We start from the raw sequence: 18,451 nt of genomic DNA, 5'->3' as shown, positions 1-18,451 counted from the left end.
GAACCACCTCCATCGATTCTAAGGACAAACAATGATGAACTTTTCTAACAACTCAAATGCCCGTGATTTATCCTTCCCTATTCGCTGACTGGCTTTCTGAGCGTATTCCAAATTTTTTCTCCATGGGTGGTGTTGCCCTTCTTATTTAACTCTATACTCAATGAATAGAAATGTTGCCCCATTCTATGCCGTGCGCTGGCACAGACCTGATTCCCTCTATACAAGTCTCACTGTAACATTTGCTGCAGTATGTGGTGTTGGCAAACAGCACCTTCCAGTACAAATCTTTGAGTTCCATTGTAGCCTCATTAACATTGTTCCCTCTTGTAGAGGATAGGTTAGTGCTGGTCCTTTTCCAAAGAAATTCAGTTACTAATGTGCTGAAAAGATGGCCTTTTATGGTGGTCTCACTGGGCGCTCCCCAAAGGCTGTGTGAAAGGAAAGGAACAAAAATGACAGCATGAAAAAAAAAAAAGATGACAGCATGCTTTTCCTTGGCTAGTCTTTCACATTTCCTAGGAAAACAGACAATCACTGCTGATTAAAAACAAAATAAAACAGAACAAGCAAACAAAACAACCCCCCCCCCCACCCTGGGCTTTCCAAAATCAGGTTGTATTACTTTAGTTCTTTCCTGACCCTACTGTTCTCTCTCATTCCCCCTTATTAAATCTGACTATTGACTGTAACTGTATAATCCTTTGATCCTTTTGGGTTCTTTGGAATGCGCTGTTGGTGATCAGTATCTAATTATCTTTTGAAGCCTTATTATAGATGTCTGTGTGTGTTGAGGGGGGAGTATTCTTTACTAAGAGTTACATACAACTTTGCTTTACATTGCCTTTGGCCTCAGAGAATATTTAAGTTAAAGTATTTAAAACACTGCAAAATAGGAAAGTAACAGAAAAAAAGGAGAGAGGAAGGGATGAAGGCTAATCTCCTGGTTGCTTTTAAGTGGATGGGTGGGAAGAGGTCATCAAATACCGTTGTGTCGTGGATCCGCCAGCAACAAATGAAGCTTTCATAGATCTCACTCCTACAGATACATCACCTGTCCTACAGGTAAGTGTTTAAAAAGGGAGTGGGAAATGACTGTCTTGGTCCGCGTGTCATCATCTGTGAGAGCAGAGATGAAGAATTGCGCTGGCTTTATAAATTTTACTGTTTATTTAAGCTCTTTAATCTGTAGAATGATATTGTCTGGGTTATCCATATAACCAAGGGGCTAGCAGGTACATTGGCAGTTATTGTAGTATGGTCCTTATATAAGGATCATTGTTATTGTTACTCCATTTGTCTGTGTTCTACTTAACTAGAAATCCTAATAGCCAATGAAAACTTTTCACCCAATCTGCTCTACCTAAAGCTTGTTTTTTATTTTGATGGCTTTCTCTTGCAAAGAACTGGGTGGGTGCTGGCAACTGAATCACGGTCTTAGACTAAGCCTCTCTTGTCACGAGTACCAGTTGCAAAATATTAGAATACGTTGTTCCTTTTTTAGGGTGGTTCCTAGAAGTTAATCCTGGATGTGTTACTTCAACCTGTACGTTCCAGGATCTTGGAAGCATTTTTCCTGTGTGGATTTTTGTTTGCCCATGATGCCCATTATAGCTCCTTAGCCTGTGCTGTCCTGGATAGAGCTGGGAAAATAGTCATCAGTCCAGCCCCTCTTTTTCAAAATGATGAAGTTAACTAAATGCTTCCTTCCTCATTTTGCCGGCTTTCTGTGTCAATTCTCTTTTCCTGGATGCTCTGAATTTTAGGGTATGACTTTCTTAGCTTCATGCAACATCCCTTCTTCCAGTCAGTGTAACGCCACACAATACCTATGAGTAGTTCATTACCACGGCATTTCCTTTCCCTGGTGCTGCAGCTTTATTTTCTGCACCTTCCCTCATCAGAGCTAGAAAAGTATGGGGCATGGAGACAACTAAAGCTGCATCCCTCGTGGCTGACCAGGGAAATGTTGGGAAGAGAGGACCTCGTTTCATCACCTAGTGACACCGTAGTGCTATCTGACAGTCTGTACAGCCACATAAGGGGGGCAGTGTGGTCCCCTGCTGGGGAGAAAAGGCTCCCTCGTCAGCCTTTCACATGCTGGGCTGACAGCCTGGCTCTATTACACAGTAGCTATGTGCCCTTGAGCAACTGTCAACCTCAGTAAGCCTCAGTTTCTTCATCCTTCAAATGGGGGTGATAACAATAATACTACATATCTAGTCGACTTACTGTGAGGAATAAATTGGATAATATGGGGAAAGCATTTAGCTCTATGCCTAGCACATAGTTTGCTTGCAGATATTAACAAAAGAAAGGGACAGAGCAGGAGTGTAAAAATGCAAGAGAGAGAGCAAGAAAAACTGTCAGTGTCAAACAACGAAAATGGGAATATATTTTTCTATAAATAGACCCGACAGATCTCTTTGCATGGACTTATGACTTTATTTAAGCCTACTGTTTTATACATTTACTGGAACTAAACATCTCCTTCAGGGAGCCCAATGGACAGAGAAAGAGTTGTGTCATTCTGGGCCGTGGTCACTTGAACGTGGATGGTAGCATCAGGCAAAGACAAGAGCCTTGTTCTTGGCGTGGGAAGGACCAGGCATCGCCTCGGCTCTGCCTTTTGCAGGTTGGGTAACCTTAGGCAGGGCACTGCTCTCACGCCTTGGTGTCTTCACTGAGCAGGCTGAGCTGGCTGACGTCTAAGGCTCCTTCTGTTGAATAGATTGAGGCATCTAAGCGAGGAAAGAATATTGGACAATGGAAACACATGAGGCAAAACCAAAAATGTCATCTGCCATTTTGGAAAGGTATTTTGGAGACGCCTCCGCCCTGCTAGCGTATGCATTCCCGCGGCTGGGTGCCAGGTAGTTACTTCTGCTTGGGAGGACAAACAGCACTGCTATTTTCACACCTCACCACGCACCCAACTTTCGAAAAGACGGAAACCTGACTTTGCGAAGCACGTAAATGCTGCAGGCAGCTTTCACACTGGCAGCTTGCTTTATCAAGGTAACAAAATACATTACTACTTAATTATGCAGCTTCCAGCTTCTCTCCTGACAAAGCAAAGCCCCCCGGCTTATTGAAAAAGGGATTTGTAAGCAGCCAGAATCCACTCAATTCTGCTCAGTCTGGTGACATTCCCATCCCCTCTTTTCACTCTAGGAAGTGAAGGCAGTTATTTCAGCCACTGCGAAAAAATTAGAGTGGTGTTTTACAAGATGGCGAAAAAGTCGTTTAAACCATACCGTTTCTGCAGCAGTTGGCTCTGTTTCTCCGATCACGCGTCTCTCTGTTTCTCGTATCTTCCCTAACTAACCCTGAGGGCTTCTTCTCGTTCTTGGAAAGCATGACCCATCCAAAGACGTTCTTCTTCTGCTATTGATTTCCCAGCGAACTTTCCTTTTTTTCCTCTTCTCTAGATTTAAGCTCTTTTTATCTTCGAGGAAAAGAGTGACAGACATGACCAAGGTTACATTTGGAAAATGGAGTTGCTGAGTGATTTTCACTGACATTTTTTTAAAAAGTCTTTGACCTCACGTTGCTCTCTGAGTCTTGGAAGCACCCTCTTTTTACTTCTCTGACTCATTTCTCCCTGCTCCCATTTCAGCTCTCCTTCTTTATCAAGTGAAACTGCTTATCACTTTGTCCTCCATGGCTCTATGCTGCCGGTCTTCTCTATAGAGAACTCTCCTCCCATCTTTTTGCCAATGCAAATCTTCCCTTTTTAAACAATTTCTAACAAATTCCCTAGGAAATCATTCCATACATCACCCTACTTCTTTAGCAAGCAGAGCTACATGTGGTTGTGTAAGTGTACACATGTTACTTTATAGGTACCCTTACCTTTCTGTCCTTAGAGTATATGAATCCCTAAGAAGAATGAAGGTTTAGTTTTATTGTTTTCTGTCTTAGCAACTGGACAGTAAAATCTGCTCTTTAATAAATATCTTTGAAGTTCAACTCATATACTGAAGCCTTTTCTACTTTGTATCTTATCCTTTGAGCAAGCTTCAGAACTAACCATTTGCTTTATAATTCTTGCTTCTAAGGTATGATATTGCTTAGTCAACTTAGCATAATATTGAAGTGAAAGTTAAAACTTATTTTTTCATTTCTCTGAAGTAAAATGCTTAATTTTTCTGTGCTTCCAATTAATAGCTGTCATATGTTGATATGGGGAAGAGCCTAAATTAGTGTTTTTCTTATAACTTAATTGCAGATACAAATGATCTTGTCTGTCTTCACACTTACAAGTAAGGACAAACTCTAGAAATTTTACCTTTTTCGAAAAAGGTACACTTTTGCTGTATGTGCATTTCGCTGGTATGTCTCTGAAAGTGTCTTTTGCTGTGTCAACTCCTCCTTGGCTTTATTTCGTTCCAGGGAGGAGTGTTTTGGCTAAACCTAGTCTTCTTCTCAGTTCCAAAGGTCTTTACCTGACAGAGTGGTCAGTGTGCTGCTAGGAGATGATAAGGTACTTAACGGACATCCCGATGACCGGATGACCTATAAACCTATCATCTTTTTGAGCTCAAGAGCACACTCATTTGTACTTGGATCTTGGCCTTAAACACCATTTCCCATGCAGTCTTGATATTTGGTTAAAACCAATAACCATCCATCACTTTCAGGCCCCGTCAGATCTGCTTGCAGCTACCACTGAATGAAATGTGAGCGCACTTCTTCAACCTAAGATCCTCTTAGAGGTCCTGAAGGACACTGCTAAAATACATCACATGAGTCCAAGGAGACCCGTCACAGGAGGAACGCCAGCCTGACGTTGAGGGAAGGGATGATGCCGAATCCCTGATGCTCTCGTGAAGATCCTCAGCAAACGTCATTAGGACCTGAGGCCGGCAGCTCCTCTTCTCCTTGGCACCGTCCTCTCATCTGTGAGGCTAACGAGGACCTTATCTCTTAGTTCTTCCATTTCTCTTACCCTCTCAGGATTACGCTTTATCATCCAAATGCCAGGAAAGCAAAAATAAACAAAGTTTGTCAATCTAAATTAAATTCTCTCGACATTCTAGGGATGAAGGACTTTTGGAGAATACTGGAACTTTTTTTGTTTTAATCTCTTACATTGCTAAAGCAGTTTACAGTGCGCTAATCATTTTAGTAGGTATGACTTTATTCGTAAGGAGAAAGTGTTATTGTGTACTATAATTATTTAGGGTTCATGAAGTTAGTAAGTTGTAATCAGATTGAAACTCTTTACAAATAGGAAAAAACCTCCCTGTGGATGGAAGCTCAATGTTTATTGAACAAAAATAGTTGATAGGATTCTATAATATTGATGCTAAAAATGAATTTATATTTTTCTAGTTTTATGGGAATAATTGGATATTCCTTTAGAAGATGGTACTACATAAAAAAGTGTGTCGAACCACTTCACCCAGAAATGATAATATTAATCTGTCATCACTAGAGAAAACATTAATTTTGAGCTGTATAGACTGTCAAGAAGGTATTTTCAAGAACTTCTCTGGTCCCCCAGTGACTAGTGTTAGCACATATTTTCACAGTTGGTGGAAAGTAACAGGTTGTGACTGTGGAAGAGTATGAACCCAATTGGTCCCTTAACTTGTGAACTTGTCTTCTCTAACCCAATGCCCAAAGCCGATTAATTAACCTATGACATTTGTTTTAACAGTGAGCCAAGACTTACTACCAATGTCCTAGGAAGTAACATGCATCGTTGCTTAGTATAAGGCTCTCGTTTGACCCATAATATAACCATTTCTGGTTTATTGAGATACTTACAATGGTGTGTCACTGCCTCTAATAAACACCACTATATACCTTAAAAAGATATGGAACTATTTGCAGCTCCAAAATTTACTGCCAGGTGTAGCAGGGGCCAGTAAAGTAGACTTTCTTCTGTTCCTTAGAACGTCTTCCTTGACCCAGAGTTTGAAGAATACTGAAATGATAGCCAGCTGAATCACCAGACCATAAGTATCCACCAGGTAGTTAGTAAGCACTTCATATATTTCCTGTACTATAGAGTTTTCATTGAAAGGTGGAGTATGGATAAAACAAAGAGGAAAAAAATTAAAAACACAGTCCCTGTGTTTGTGGCTTAATTGCAGAGATGGGACTTAAACATGTAAAACAACCAGAGAACAATTTCACAACAAGAGATAAACAAGTGGGATGTTTGGGAGAGACATCTGGTTCCTGTACTGTTTGTAGATCATTCCAGTGCTGTATAAGAGAAACGGAACCGACTGTTTCTGAAGGGAGCACGTCCTGGTCCTCTGGCAGCAAGGTGCACGTTTTCTGCCAGGAGGGAACACTGGATGGGGGCTGTTTATTTTTTCTCCAAACAGGAAACCTCTTCCATGCTAATAGCAGCTTCAAAAAGATTGCTGTAGCAGATGGAAAGAACCCATATACGTTCATGAATTCAATTAGCAGCGACTAATTGAATTTGAGGATTAACTCTGTCATTAGAGAGACACAAAACCTATTTATGTCTTCCGTCTCTGGTTGCACATGCTAAGAGGGATTTGGCACAGGTGGTATCTGAGTATTAGACCACTGTAGCGTTGAATGGCCCTTAGATGCCACTGATGGGTTAATCCCAATGACGACGGGATGATGAGATGACAAACCGTGTGAGAGGTGTGCTCTGTAACCCTCCATTCCGAATTTCAGCAGTGGAGGAGACGCCAGTCGGCAGAGCGTGAGGAGCACAGGACTAGAGTTCTGTGAGTGTTTGCCTGACTGGAGAAGAAAAAGAGGAGGGGCAGTCTCTTCTCGCATCTGATGATTAAAGAGAGCTCACCTTATGCAGAATTCCTAATTCAGTTCAACCAGCATTTGTTGTCTGCAGAGTCTTCTACTTGCCTTCCTCTTGCTGCTCCAAAAAGCTGGTCCTTCTGATAAGTAGTCTTCCACCTTTTCTTATTTATCTGCCGAGATACTCATGATGTAAAACAGATGACACTGTGTGCAGATACACTCCCATAGATCACACAGGTGACAGAAGCTACTGTTCTTGGTCAGTTCCCAACCCTAACTGAAAGTCAGCGCCAACCCACTGACTCCACGCACATCACGATGCAAGTGTGGGATGTGACAGCTTGTGTTTTCCAAAAACAGCCACAGCAGTATCTCCCATCGAACACATTCTTCTTGCAGCAGGACTTTGATGTTCTTTTCATCGAGCTATGAGGTATGTGTCTCCTTTCCTTGAATATGGGCGAACTTAAGCCTGCGGCAGAGCGGACGTGACGCTGTGTGATTTCCAAGGCAAGGTGACTTCCACTGGGCTCCCTTGGAATGGTTGCTTTTGAAACAGTCAGCATTTCAGGAGGAAGCCCAAGCAACCCGAGGAAGCCCGCGCGAGAGGAGTCAGAGCTCCCAGTTACCAGTTGTGTGTGTGACCTTCTGAAAAGTGGCTCTTGGAGCTTTCAGTGAAGCTGCCCGAGCTGATGCCAGATAGAGCAGCTATTTCTGCTTAACCCAGCCCCAAACATCAGCTTTTGAACAAAATAAATAATTCCCGTGTTAGAGCCGTTGCGTGTTAGGATGGTTTGCTATGCAGTAATAGGGAACTGATACAGGTTTATGTGTCATTATAAGAATAATCTTGAGTTTGTTCTAATATATTATTAAGAACCCTTAGTATTCTAGCTATTATTAGCAAAGAACTTGGCATGTATCTTATCATCAACTGTCAAAACTTCCTTGAGGCCTAGATTAAAATGCAGAGGTCTTTAGAGATATCTAATTCCTCCTTTCTTTCACCTCGTCTTGGGTTTGTTCAGTATGACTATGTAAAATAATATCAATTGTCAGTCATTTTCATGAGCTGCTTCCTCCTTTCTGCCTAATTAGCATAATTCACGATAGTTATCCATTATCATTAAATGTGTGTTAGATTACCTTTGCTATGGTTCACGATTATATTAAATTCCATTTTGGGAGCTAAGCCTTCACAGTTTGTTGCTCACGTACCAGGGCTTGCTGCTCACAAAGTAGAAAAATTGGACAGAATGCTGCTGATAAGGAAAATGCAGGAAAAGCTATGCAGAAATATGTATCTCAGAGAAGTAAGCTCTTGGGCATCTGACGGTGCAGACTCTCTGGTGGCTGAGAAATAAGTAATAAAGGAAAAGTGTGAAGACACCTGTCGTGATCAGATCAAGGGAATTGTGAACATGACATTCGCCGTAGGGATGCTTGTTATTCAGTGTCTGCTTTGGCATAAAAAGAGTTGCAGCCTAAAGCCATAAATTGACTTCATTTTCTATGTGATGCATTCATGAACCTTTTGTTTGGGGTTGTTTTAATTTTTGCCCACCTTGCTCCAAGTTAAAGAAGAAACAGCATGGTGGAAGGAACTCTGACCTAGGAGTCAGAAATAATAAAAGAAAATATAAAAGAAATAATAAAAATAAAAGAGACAAGCACCCTTCTGTCTCTCAGTTGGATTGCTAACTATCTGTGTGACCTTGGAAAAGTCAATTTACTTCTCAAGCCCCATTTTCCTTATCTATGAAATGATAGGGTTAGACTAACTAAGGCTAAATAGAGCTCTGCAATGTGGAATATGGCTTCTGAAGCATTAGTTTTGTGTTGTGATTCTTGCTTTGCAGATGTAAATATTTAGGAGTAAAAAGTATGCAGAACTTGGCAAAGCCAGATGTATATTTATGATTCTCAATGAATCAACTGATTTTTACCGCCTAGGCCTCCATAAGCCATTCTTTGTTCAACAGTTTTTGTTGTTACGTTTAATTTTTTTTCCACAATTAAAAAAAAAAAGATTTAGATGACTGCTATCATTAGCAAGTGACAAACAATTCAGCAACAGAATATTAATTTTAAAACTGAAAAATTACTGAACATGAAAGATTAAAAATTTTAAATAGACATAAATGCTCAGGCTTGTGACTCTTTATATACAGCGTAGTTATTTTGGTAGATTTATTGAGATTTACAAACATACATGTGGCTTTGCCAAGTTCTGTATACTTTTTATTTACAAATATTTTTGTCTGCAAAGCAAACTTCACAACCTTAAACTATCCCTTTGGAAGTCATATGCCATTTTCTAGAGCTACAGTTGACCGTAGTCTAAACTTCTCATTTCATAGAAGAAAGTGATTCATTTCTGTGTAATGGTGTTAAAAACATCAGTATTCCATGGTGTTCTACACAGAAGACCACAGTGGTCAGAGTCGCTGTTTCTTGAGCTTACTTGCAAGGCAGAGTCTCAAAAGAACTGATTTTATCTTCATTTTCCTAATGAGAGAGCTGAAGCTTGGTCAATTGCCCAAGGTTATAGCTAGTTAATGGTACTCACAAGACTTAAACTCAGGCAGTATGATTCTAGACTCAATTAAAATATATTCCTTCCTAATTTGGATTTCTTGCCAAAATATCAGCTCTCTGAGAGGATGGAGTATATTTTGTATGGTCAACCTTGAACAGGGCCTGCCATGGCAGAAGCAGGCGAGCCAGCCAGTGGGCCCTTGGACTGTTTTCTCCCCATCGTGATTCCAGGTGATAGGAGTCATTTTTTTCCTTCTGTGCTCTGATGGCTAAGGATGTCCAGGCTCTGGGGAGTCCAGGACTAGGAGAGAGGCTGTGAGAAGGAAGACAGTGATTCCTTCCTGGTAGTCCTGACTTTTCAGTTCCAGCTTTCTCTCTCAGAATGTTTACTGTTTAGCAATTGATTGGAAGTTACAGTGCTGAAGGAAAAATAAACCATTTCTTGTGAACTAATGATTCAACTTCTAAACTCAAAAACTGACAAACTTTTCAGTTCTCTACCCCCTTACTTTCCTGTCTGACTGTCTAAGTTTATGTGATTTAATTGTCTGGGAAACTCAGTACCCACCTACTCAATAACCCTTGTGTCCCATTGGCCATTTGACTTCCCTTGTTCTTTTGAATTTGGGAGCACTGTTGCCTCCGTATGAAGGAGTTTTGGAAAAGGCAAGAAGGCAGGCTCAGAGCTGAGGAAATAATAAAGAATAATACTGTAATCATAATAACTCATTATTTGTTTTTAAGCTTGATCTTTCAGAAGGTTATTATCTGGAGTTGAATACTAATGGATTCAGGCTCTGTTTATGCAGAGCAAATCTTAAACAACAGTGTTCAGGAGGGAAGGACATTAATCAGGAGAGAAGAGGGCCTTGTGCCTAATAATGTTTGCATAATAGCTACCCTTGAGTGTATTGCTTGACTTAAAAATAAATATTCATGTTTTCTGTCTCCAGTACAATTGGAAATTATTTGTGGTTATGATTCTTTTATTTGCTCTTCTATCTGGTCATGGGGACTTTAAATTGGGAGGCTGTAGGAAACCAAAAGACATAAATAAAAATGCTTTTGAGTGAGTCTGAGGGAGCAATGGAAAGCCGCCGTAATGGGGGTAATCCGGAGCAATTGAGCTGAGAGCAGGTCGAAACTCTGTTTGCAGGAGGGAAGGGGCGGAATCAAACTGGCATGTGTCAGGACATTTATACGATCCTCGATTTACTTTTAACGCCTCCACAGCTTCTCATTACTCTTGGGCTAAAAATCCAGGTTCCTTCTCTTGACATAGAGGTGCTCCCTGGAGCATTCCCTTAGGAACTCCACAGTTATGACCTAAGACAACCCAGCCTCAGATGTGATAATGCAGAACTCTTCCCAGGGCCCCTCAGACAACATGGCTCTTAACTTCCAAGTCCTTGTTCATATCTTCCCTTCATGTTTTAAGGATTTTCCAAACCTTCTTTGCTAATTAAATCCACTTATTGTGGAAGAGTCACCTTAAATTTCACCTCCTCCAACAATCCTTTGAACTCCGCAGCTAGCATAAGTTTTCCTCCAGCCTCTCATTCGTTCATTCATTTGTTCATTCATTCATTCATTTTCAGGGCTCTTTCAATAGTATTTATCCTGGCGAATTTTTGTTATCATCCTGATTTATTGCTGATATGCACCACATTTTATTCACTGGTGCTTTAAATTAGCGAATTCACTTTTCTTTTCTCTCCCCTTTATTCTTTCTTTTTTCTATTTCTTTTAAACTTGAGAAATGTTCCAATATGGTCTGGAAAACGCAGGCTCTACATCGCTAGGAACTTCTGCATGCAAGCTGCAAGGCTCTTCATTAGCCGCCTTCTCAGGCAATTTCCCTAACCTTATTTCTTTCCTAAATGGATACTCTGCCTCAGTCAAGAGAACAGCCTACAGTATAAAAGCCCAGACTGAGTCGCTCTCCCAGACCCGCAACTGCTCATGCTTTCCCCTGCCTCCCCCTCCCCGTCCTCTGAGGCACAGCTGACATCTCGGGGTGAAGCACCAACCATCCCACTGGCTCCCTCCTCCATGCCTCACTTGTGACGGGGCCTATGAACAGAGAGAAGTCTGCTTGTCTCCACCACCCATTTACCCTCATTGCTAGGCTCCTTCTGAAGTGCTTGTATGTCTCTTTCATGTACTTATGTATAGTCACAAAAGTACTCTACCCCTTCTGTCAATATAACTTATCCTATTTAGAAAGCACTTTTTTGGTTTCATCTTTACTACAGAGAGGTAAGCAGGGCAGCTGTTAACCTTATTTTACATAAGAAAATTGGTTCAAAAAGTTTGAATGACTTCTTAAATTTACATATCTAGTAAATTATAGAGATTGGAATTAGACTCCAATCCAGTGCCTTTTCCACAACACTATAAGCTTGATAACCTTTAGACTGTTTTCTTCCATGTTCCGTAAGCCTCACAGAGCCTAGTAGAGCTTCTACAGGGCGACCTCCCAGAGGGCACTGGGCAGAGGCTGGGACTGGTCACAGGGACCCGCATTATGGTGCTGATGGGGCCACCGTTGGCTCTGTGCCCCGAGAGTCACTGCACCCTGAACCCCAGGGTCCCATCTATACTAGGAGGAGCGAGACACGTTTCTTGGGTTCTTTGGGCGCATAACGTTTTATTAATTCCCTTTCTGTTATTTTTATCTCCATTGCCTTCTCACTCCTTTTCTCCTTGCTCTCTTTTCAATCAGTTCAACAACTGATTGGTGTGCATTGATAGTGTACAAAGATCACTGCGCTGGGAGCCAAAGGGAGGTGAAAAAAGCAGATTGCTTACAGCTTGTTATGGAAAAGAAACATTCTTCCCTCTCTTTCCTGTTCTTCCTTTTTCTCGATTCTTCCTGCATTCTTCTTCCTCCCATATGCTCAAGGAACCCTCATCATTTCCACAGGTTCTCAAGGCTTCTGCTTTGGCCAGAGGGAAGGCACTCAGCCCTGGGCCATTGAACGAGTTTAACATGCCTGTGGTCCTTTGCCTCTGGTCACCCAGGGCTCATAACTGCTCACCATAAACGCTTCAAGGGCTTTGTTCAGTGACGGTCAAGGGCTCCATGTACTTTGATACCTGATACTACATTTTTGAAACAAGAAGAGTAAAATGACACTTTGAAAAATAAATTTTAAATCTTCTAATTTTTTTGGTGACTTTAAAGCCTTAAAATAATCTTTTTTTTTTTGAGCAGTTTTAGAATCTAAGTATTTATTCTTCTAAAGGGACCATTTTCAACCTAATACACATGTTCCCTTTAGGAACCATAATTGTCATTAGACACTCATGTATTCCTTCCCCCTTTTATCAGTTATATTTTCTCATTCCTCTTCTACACCCCACATGACAGGCACAGGTACTTATATTTTTTTCCCCTCGGCTACATAGTCTTACAATTAGTTTAGGTTACCTAGGACTTCTAGAGTGCTTTCTATAAGAATCACCAATGAATTTTATGCTAAATATATGGTTATTTTCTTCAGAACATAATCAAAATATGTGTTTCTTCTTTACTGTCTCCTGTCCTTCTTTCCATAGCAGTAGGTACTTATTTATAATTATAAAACACACAAACAAAATTACTAGTGATTTTTGAACCCCAAAAGGACAAAGTAGAGGGAACTAGAAAGAAGGGACCAGAAACTCATGATTAGGCACCTCCTTTGCATCAGTGGATGAGTTAAGAACATTTAGATGATTGAATTAATCCTTTCAAGGATCCTATACAATTGAGACTTGCTGTTTTACAGATGTGGAAACTGAGGCTCAGAGGGGTTAAATAACTCGCCCAGTATTCCACAGCCTGTAAGGGTCAGGGCTAAGATTTGAATCCAATATGTGTGACTCTAAATTTCATGTTCTCTTTACTGTACCTGGGCTGGAGGGGGCTCAGGTAGGCTCTAGAGTGATGTATGAGATGAGTGCCCAGGTAGGGAAGGGCTAAAGGGAAGGCCTTAGTCTGTTCCCAGATTCACCCTCTGGCATGCTTCTCCTCCCCTGGTTCCTGCCCCAAATGTAGACTGTGTCTCCAAAATAAGGATCCAGCCCTTTATAATATTTTAATGAGAGGGTCTTCTACTAATGGGACATCTCTCTTTTGTCTTCCACAGCAATTTTGCAGGCAGTAATAGCTGGTGATCTTATGAAGGTAAGATATCTTCCTACCAGAACTTTTGGTGATTCTTTAAGAACTTTAAATCAACATCATTTCTCACCAAATTTTCATGATCCCGTATATCGTATCTCATCCCCCTGGTACTAGCTGGTTAGGAGGAGGAAGGATGCTCTTTCTGAGGACTGAGGAGAGGATGGGAGGGGTCTTCACAGCATCTCTACATCTCCTAATAGCAAAGGGTCTGTGCAAAGGCATTGTGCTATTTGCCTTGACTAGATACAACCGACGCATGGCCCCAGGAGGCAGTGCTCACGGTGCTCGGAATTCCTCCTCTCTGAAATTTGAAGTTTAAAGATTTCTTTTTAGATAGGTCTTTAAATGAACGCATCTGTAGGAATAACCTAGACAATACCCAGAAATACATTCTCTAGGCAAGAGCCTACATCTTGCGACATTATTACAGTTTTGAACTTTGGGGATCACAGTGAGTCAGAAGAAGATACTCTGATCCGCCTCGAATATTTTGATTTGTGCTCATGTTTTCTGGCGAATTTAGTTCAGAGGGAAGGAGGTGGTCACTGCTTGCCTCTAGAGTGAATGCGAATTCCGAAGTCAGGCTGCGTGGGTTCAGATCTTGGCTCTGCCATTCACTGTATATGTGACTTTGTGTAATTACCTAATTCTCTCTGTGCCTCAGTTTCTTCATCTGTAAAATGGAATCACATTGCCCCTCTCTTTGCTTTATTGTGAGGATTGAATGTAAAATTCATGTAAAGCTCTTAAGACTGTTCCTATTACATAGAAGGGACTCTAAAAAGATAGCTGTTTTATTAATATAGTGTTAATCTGTGTTTCTTTAGTAGCTAAACATAGTGGGGAGGCAAATATTTGTTATAAGATATAATATAATCTATGAATACCCTAAAAGCTGTATTTGGCCCCAAGTTATTTTCAGGCATCAGGACTTAGACTGCCCATATATCCCTGTATAACCCACACTGGCATTGATCTGTTCTGTAATACCGACAACTACCCCTGGGCAGAGACTCTGCCTTACTCGTGGAGTATGGCGCCATTGCATACTGAGAAACCAGAAGCCTTAAAAGAAAGCTGAGAAGCACTGCCCTTGTATACAAGTTCTTCTGAAGCACATCTGTTAAATAAACTGCAAAATCTCTGTGCTACATTTTTAACAGGTTACTAGCAGAAGACAAATGGTGAGAAGGTTGCCAGCATCTTGATAAACTGCCGTCTTTAGACACATAGTCCTGGGAACGGTGCCTGTGCCACTGTCCAGATCATAGTGTTACTAGGAATTGTGACCCACAAGAGGAAAGTGCTCTCTAAGCAGTGTGGGTGCCTATGTGTTCAGTGCCATTTCCCAGCAGTGGATTAAACCAATACTATCCTATACTCCCAGCAGGGCCTTATAGTGGATTCTGTGGGAAAGAGAGGCGTGAGTTAAGACCTGATTCCTGCCCTTGCAGTGCTTCTAAACCAGAAAATTTTGCAAACTGTTGTACATTTGAAACCTTTTCATTTTATTTTGTATATACTTTTAGTCTAGGCAACAGATTTTCCAGGTCCCTGGGTGTATTACCACACTTTTTTTTGGTACTTAGTAGAGAATTATTTGAGAGATGGGAAATCAGTATATTCAGCTGGTTGTCTTATTTCATTCTCTGTTGTAATTATTTCCTAAATGACTAAGAAATGACTTAATAACACCTTATTTACTGAGAGGTAAAATATAAAGGCTTAGGGTTTTTCTTTTTCATTCTTTTCTTTCTTTTTTTTTCTTTTCCTTCCCAAGTACTTTTTCCCCCTTTTCTTTTTTCTTCTCTATCTTCTTTCATTTTTCTATCCCATGTAGAAAGTACAATAAATATTAAATATTAAACTGTGTGTGTGTGTGTGTGTGTGTGTGCGTGTAAGGGATGGAGAGCGATAGAGAGAGAGAGAGGTTGGGTGGGGAGCGGGGGGTGGCAGTGCACCAGTGAGCCGAGAACAGAACACCCAGGGTCATCCCAGTGTGAAGGTGGTCATGAGTAGCTCCTATACGCTGGGCTGCATAAAATGCCCGTGGACTAACTTAACATTCACAGTGTCTATAAGCACCACAGAAAGGCAGAAGCAGGGCAGCTGATGGATTGGGTCTCTGCTATTCTGTTGAGCCCAAATCCTCTGTGGATCTGCCCACAAAGAATGGAAGTGTCATTGTGAGACAAGACAGTTGAACAGAACAGGATTCTCTTAGATTTTTGTGGAAGACAATTAGCTACTTCTTCCTGTTCCTTTGCTTCACAGTTTAGGCATGAAAACCCCATATATTCCTTACTTCCATTCAACGACTCCTTTTTGATCAGTTTCCCAGGAAGTCTTTCCTGACTTTTTTCCATCCCCTACTAGTGCCCTGTGCTACCCTCCTCATGTTCTTCTCCGTCTCTGTGCAATTCTTTACACATCTGTCTCCCCCACGGACGGCAAGGTCTTGGAGGCCAGTGGCCGAGTTGTATTCATCTTTGTTTCATTGGCATGTGGCACACGGCGGTTCTATGATTTTATTTGAGTGAACGCGTGAACTGTGAGTGTACTCTCTTTAACCCTGTGAGTTGTTTGATTTTTTATAATGCTGTGCCGTCTAACTTCTTGGTGGAAGACACATTCCTTCTGCTTATATCCTGCTGAGTTATTTGATTCTTATTTATCCTAAAACTACCTTTTAGAAGCTCCAGAAAGGCTCTTCTTGTTCTGATATACTGCAGTTTAGAGAACGGAGATCCAGTTACACTTTCTATAATGTTCAGTATTTCACAAACTTAGACCGTGTCCTCATTTAGCCACCTAATTCCCAGGCTGCAATATCTGATTTTTCCGGGCTGTTCTCACGTTTGAAGTCTTTTAGGTTTCTACTACTACATTCTCTGAACCCTTCTGGTTCTTATCCCATGCATCATCTCAAGCCCTGTTGGGTATATGTTGGGCAGTTAACAGAAGGCATGCAGGCTGGGCTGCAGATCTGGATGAAGGAAGGAGACGTACATGGGTGTGCGTGTGTCTGCCGTGTGCATATGCCTTGTGAGCGCATGCTGGAAAATGGGCAGCAGCTTCTGTGCTTGGTAGCTAGGCTCATTAGCGATTGGAGAAAAAACTGAAGGACGGGGAAGGAGCTTAGCTACCAGACATCAAGCTCTTCCTGCCTATAGACTTAATTGTTCTTTCACTCAAGAGAATGCTGAGCCAACATGGGGAATCTTTTATTCTCCTCTCCACCCTTTACTCCCTTGAGACAGAGACCAGTGCCCAGAAAAGTTAAAGACAAAAAACAGAAAAGGAACAAGTAATTTAGCATGTTTCCATTTCCTTAGGCTGTTCAGTACCCACATACCCTCTCTGGAGTTAGCTGAGACACTGGCCATCTATTTGAGTGATAACACAACCCAGGAATGGTTACTTCATGTCTTTGACTTTTCTCTGTGTCCTCTGAGGATGGAGACATTTGTGGTTTGTTACATTAGTTTTATTTTATCACCGGTTAGCTGTTTCCCTTGTTCTGGACTGTGCCTGAGCTGCTTTTCCTATGTCTCTTTTTCAGCTAATAGAAAGCTATAAAAATGGAGGCAGCCTGCTAATTCAGGGACCAGACCACTGTTCACTCCTTCACTACGCAGCTAAAACCGGCAACGGGGAGATTGTGAAATACATCCTTGACCACGGTGAGTAGGCACAGCGAACCAAGGATCATTTATCTATGAAATAGACTGAGTTTTCTGAGTTGACTTTCATCCAGGCTGTCCTCAGAATGGTGGAAATATTCTCCAACTTTAGCTGACTCTCCTTGCTTATTTGAGGGAGCTGGGATTCCAGATCCCTTACACATGTAGGTCATCTTAACCAAGCCATTAACAGAAATAATTTTCATATCAAGGCCTTTGCAGGGTATTTGGGGGCTGATTAATTAAAAACTAGAAGACAAACCAAATGTGGCCTTGGCATAGCGTGCTTTACTGTTTGGGGAAGAGCTTTTATGTTTTGGGAAGCTAACTATTTGGGACCAGCTACCTAATCCATATTTATAGCTGATCATTCTGAGGAGTAATGAGCATATTTTTTTTCCATCTTTCTAGTCCCCCCCCCCTTTTTTTTTTTTTCTGTTTGAGTCTCATTCATCTTTTCAACTCAAGTCACACTTTATTCTCTTTGAAAACATCTGGTACTCTCGTGTCCTCTGTGGCCGGACATGTTCACCTCCTGGACGGTGTCCTAACCGGGTTTGTAATTTGGTGTTACATCATGTACTTTAGCATGTACCTCTGATAGTCCTTTAGAGGCACAAACACATGAGAGGAATATCAAATGTTGACCATACTTTCAGCTTCCCACATTTATAGTGTTTCTAGGACTGAAAAATAGGAAAGAAGGGGGAAACATCTCCCTGGCTTGGCTGTTTTTGAGGGGTCTCTAGCTCTGCTAGATACAGGTACACAGAGATCCTGGAAGATTTTCTGCGAGCCCTAGCACTGAGCCTGTGGCCTACCCTCATTGTATCATATTTAGGTTGTAAATAGTAAGCATATTAGTACACATTCACATTCCCTTTTTTAAAATTGAAGTATAGTTGATTTACAATGTGTTAGTTTCAGGTGTACAGCAAAGTGATTCATTTATACATATAAACATATCTAGTCTTTTTCAGATTCTTTTCTGTTATAGGTTATTATAAGATATTGAGTATAGTTCCCTGTGCTATACAGCAGGTCCTTATTGTTTATCTATTTTATGTACAGTAGTGTGTATCTGTTCATCCCAAACTCCCAACTGATCCCTCCCCTGCCCTTCCCCCTTTGGTAACCATAAGTTTGTTTTCTGTGTCTGATTCACATTCCTTTTTATTCCTCTTTTTATGCAATTCAGCAAACATGTCTTATTCCATTCATTCATTCATCCATCAAATATTTGTGGAGTACGTCACAGGAACTACCTGTTATAGACCAGCACACACACGAAAACAAAATACAG

General features: G+C 41.2%; 1 protein-coding gene across 6 annotated transcripts in view; it reads left to right on the top strand.

Annotated features, from left to right (window-relative positions):
* The window catches only part of DGKI (diacylglycerol kinase iota), a 455,938-nt gene that overhangs the window by 409,045 nt on the left and 28,442 nt on the right, over nucleotides 1-18,451 (top strand). For 3 of the 6 annotated variants that reach the window (XR_014266816.1, XM_082472878.1, XM_082472877.1), the window contains 2 exons: nucleotides 13,428-13,465; nucleotides 17,028-17,148. Coding sequence is in view for 5 of the 6 variants with exons in the window: in XM_082472878.1 (XP_082329004.1) it covers nucleotides 13,428-13,465; nucleotides 17,028-17,148 (159 nt within the window). In the remaining variant the exon portion in view is untranslated. The other 3 variants (XM_082472880.1, XM_082472881.1, XM_082472879.1) reach the window with 3 other exon arrangements.

The sequence above is a fragment of the Balaenoptera physalus genome (genome assembly GCF_965194825.1).
Source record: "Balaenoptera physalus genome assembly, chromosome: 8".
NCBI lineage: Eukaryota > Metazoa > Chordata > Mammalia > Artiodactyla > Balaenopteridae > Balaenoptera > Balaenoptera physalus.
The sequence above is the reverse complement of the archived record's forward strand: the minus strand, read 5'-3'. Positions and strand labels throughout refer to the sequence as shown.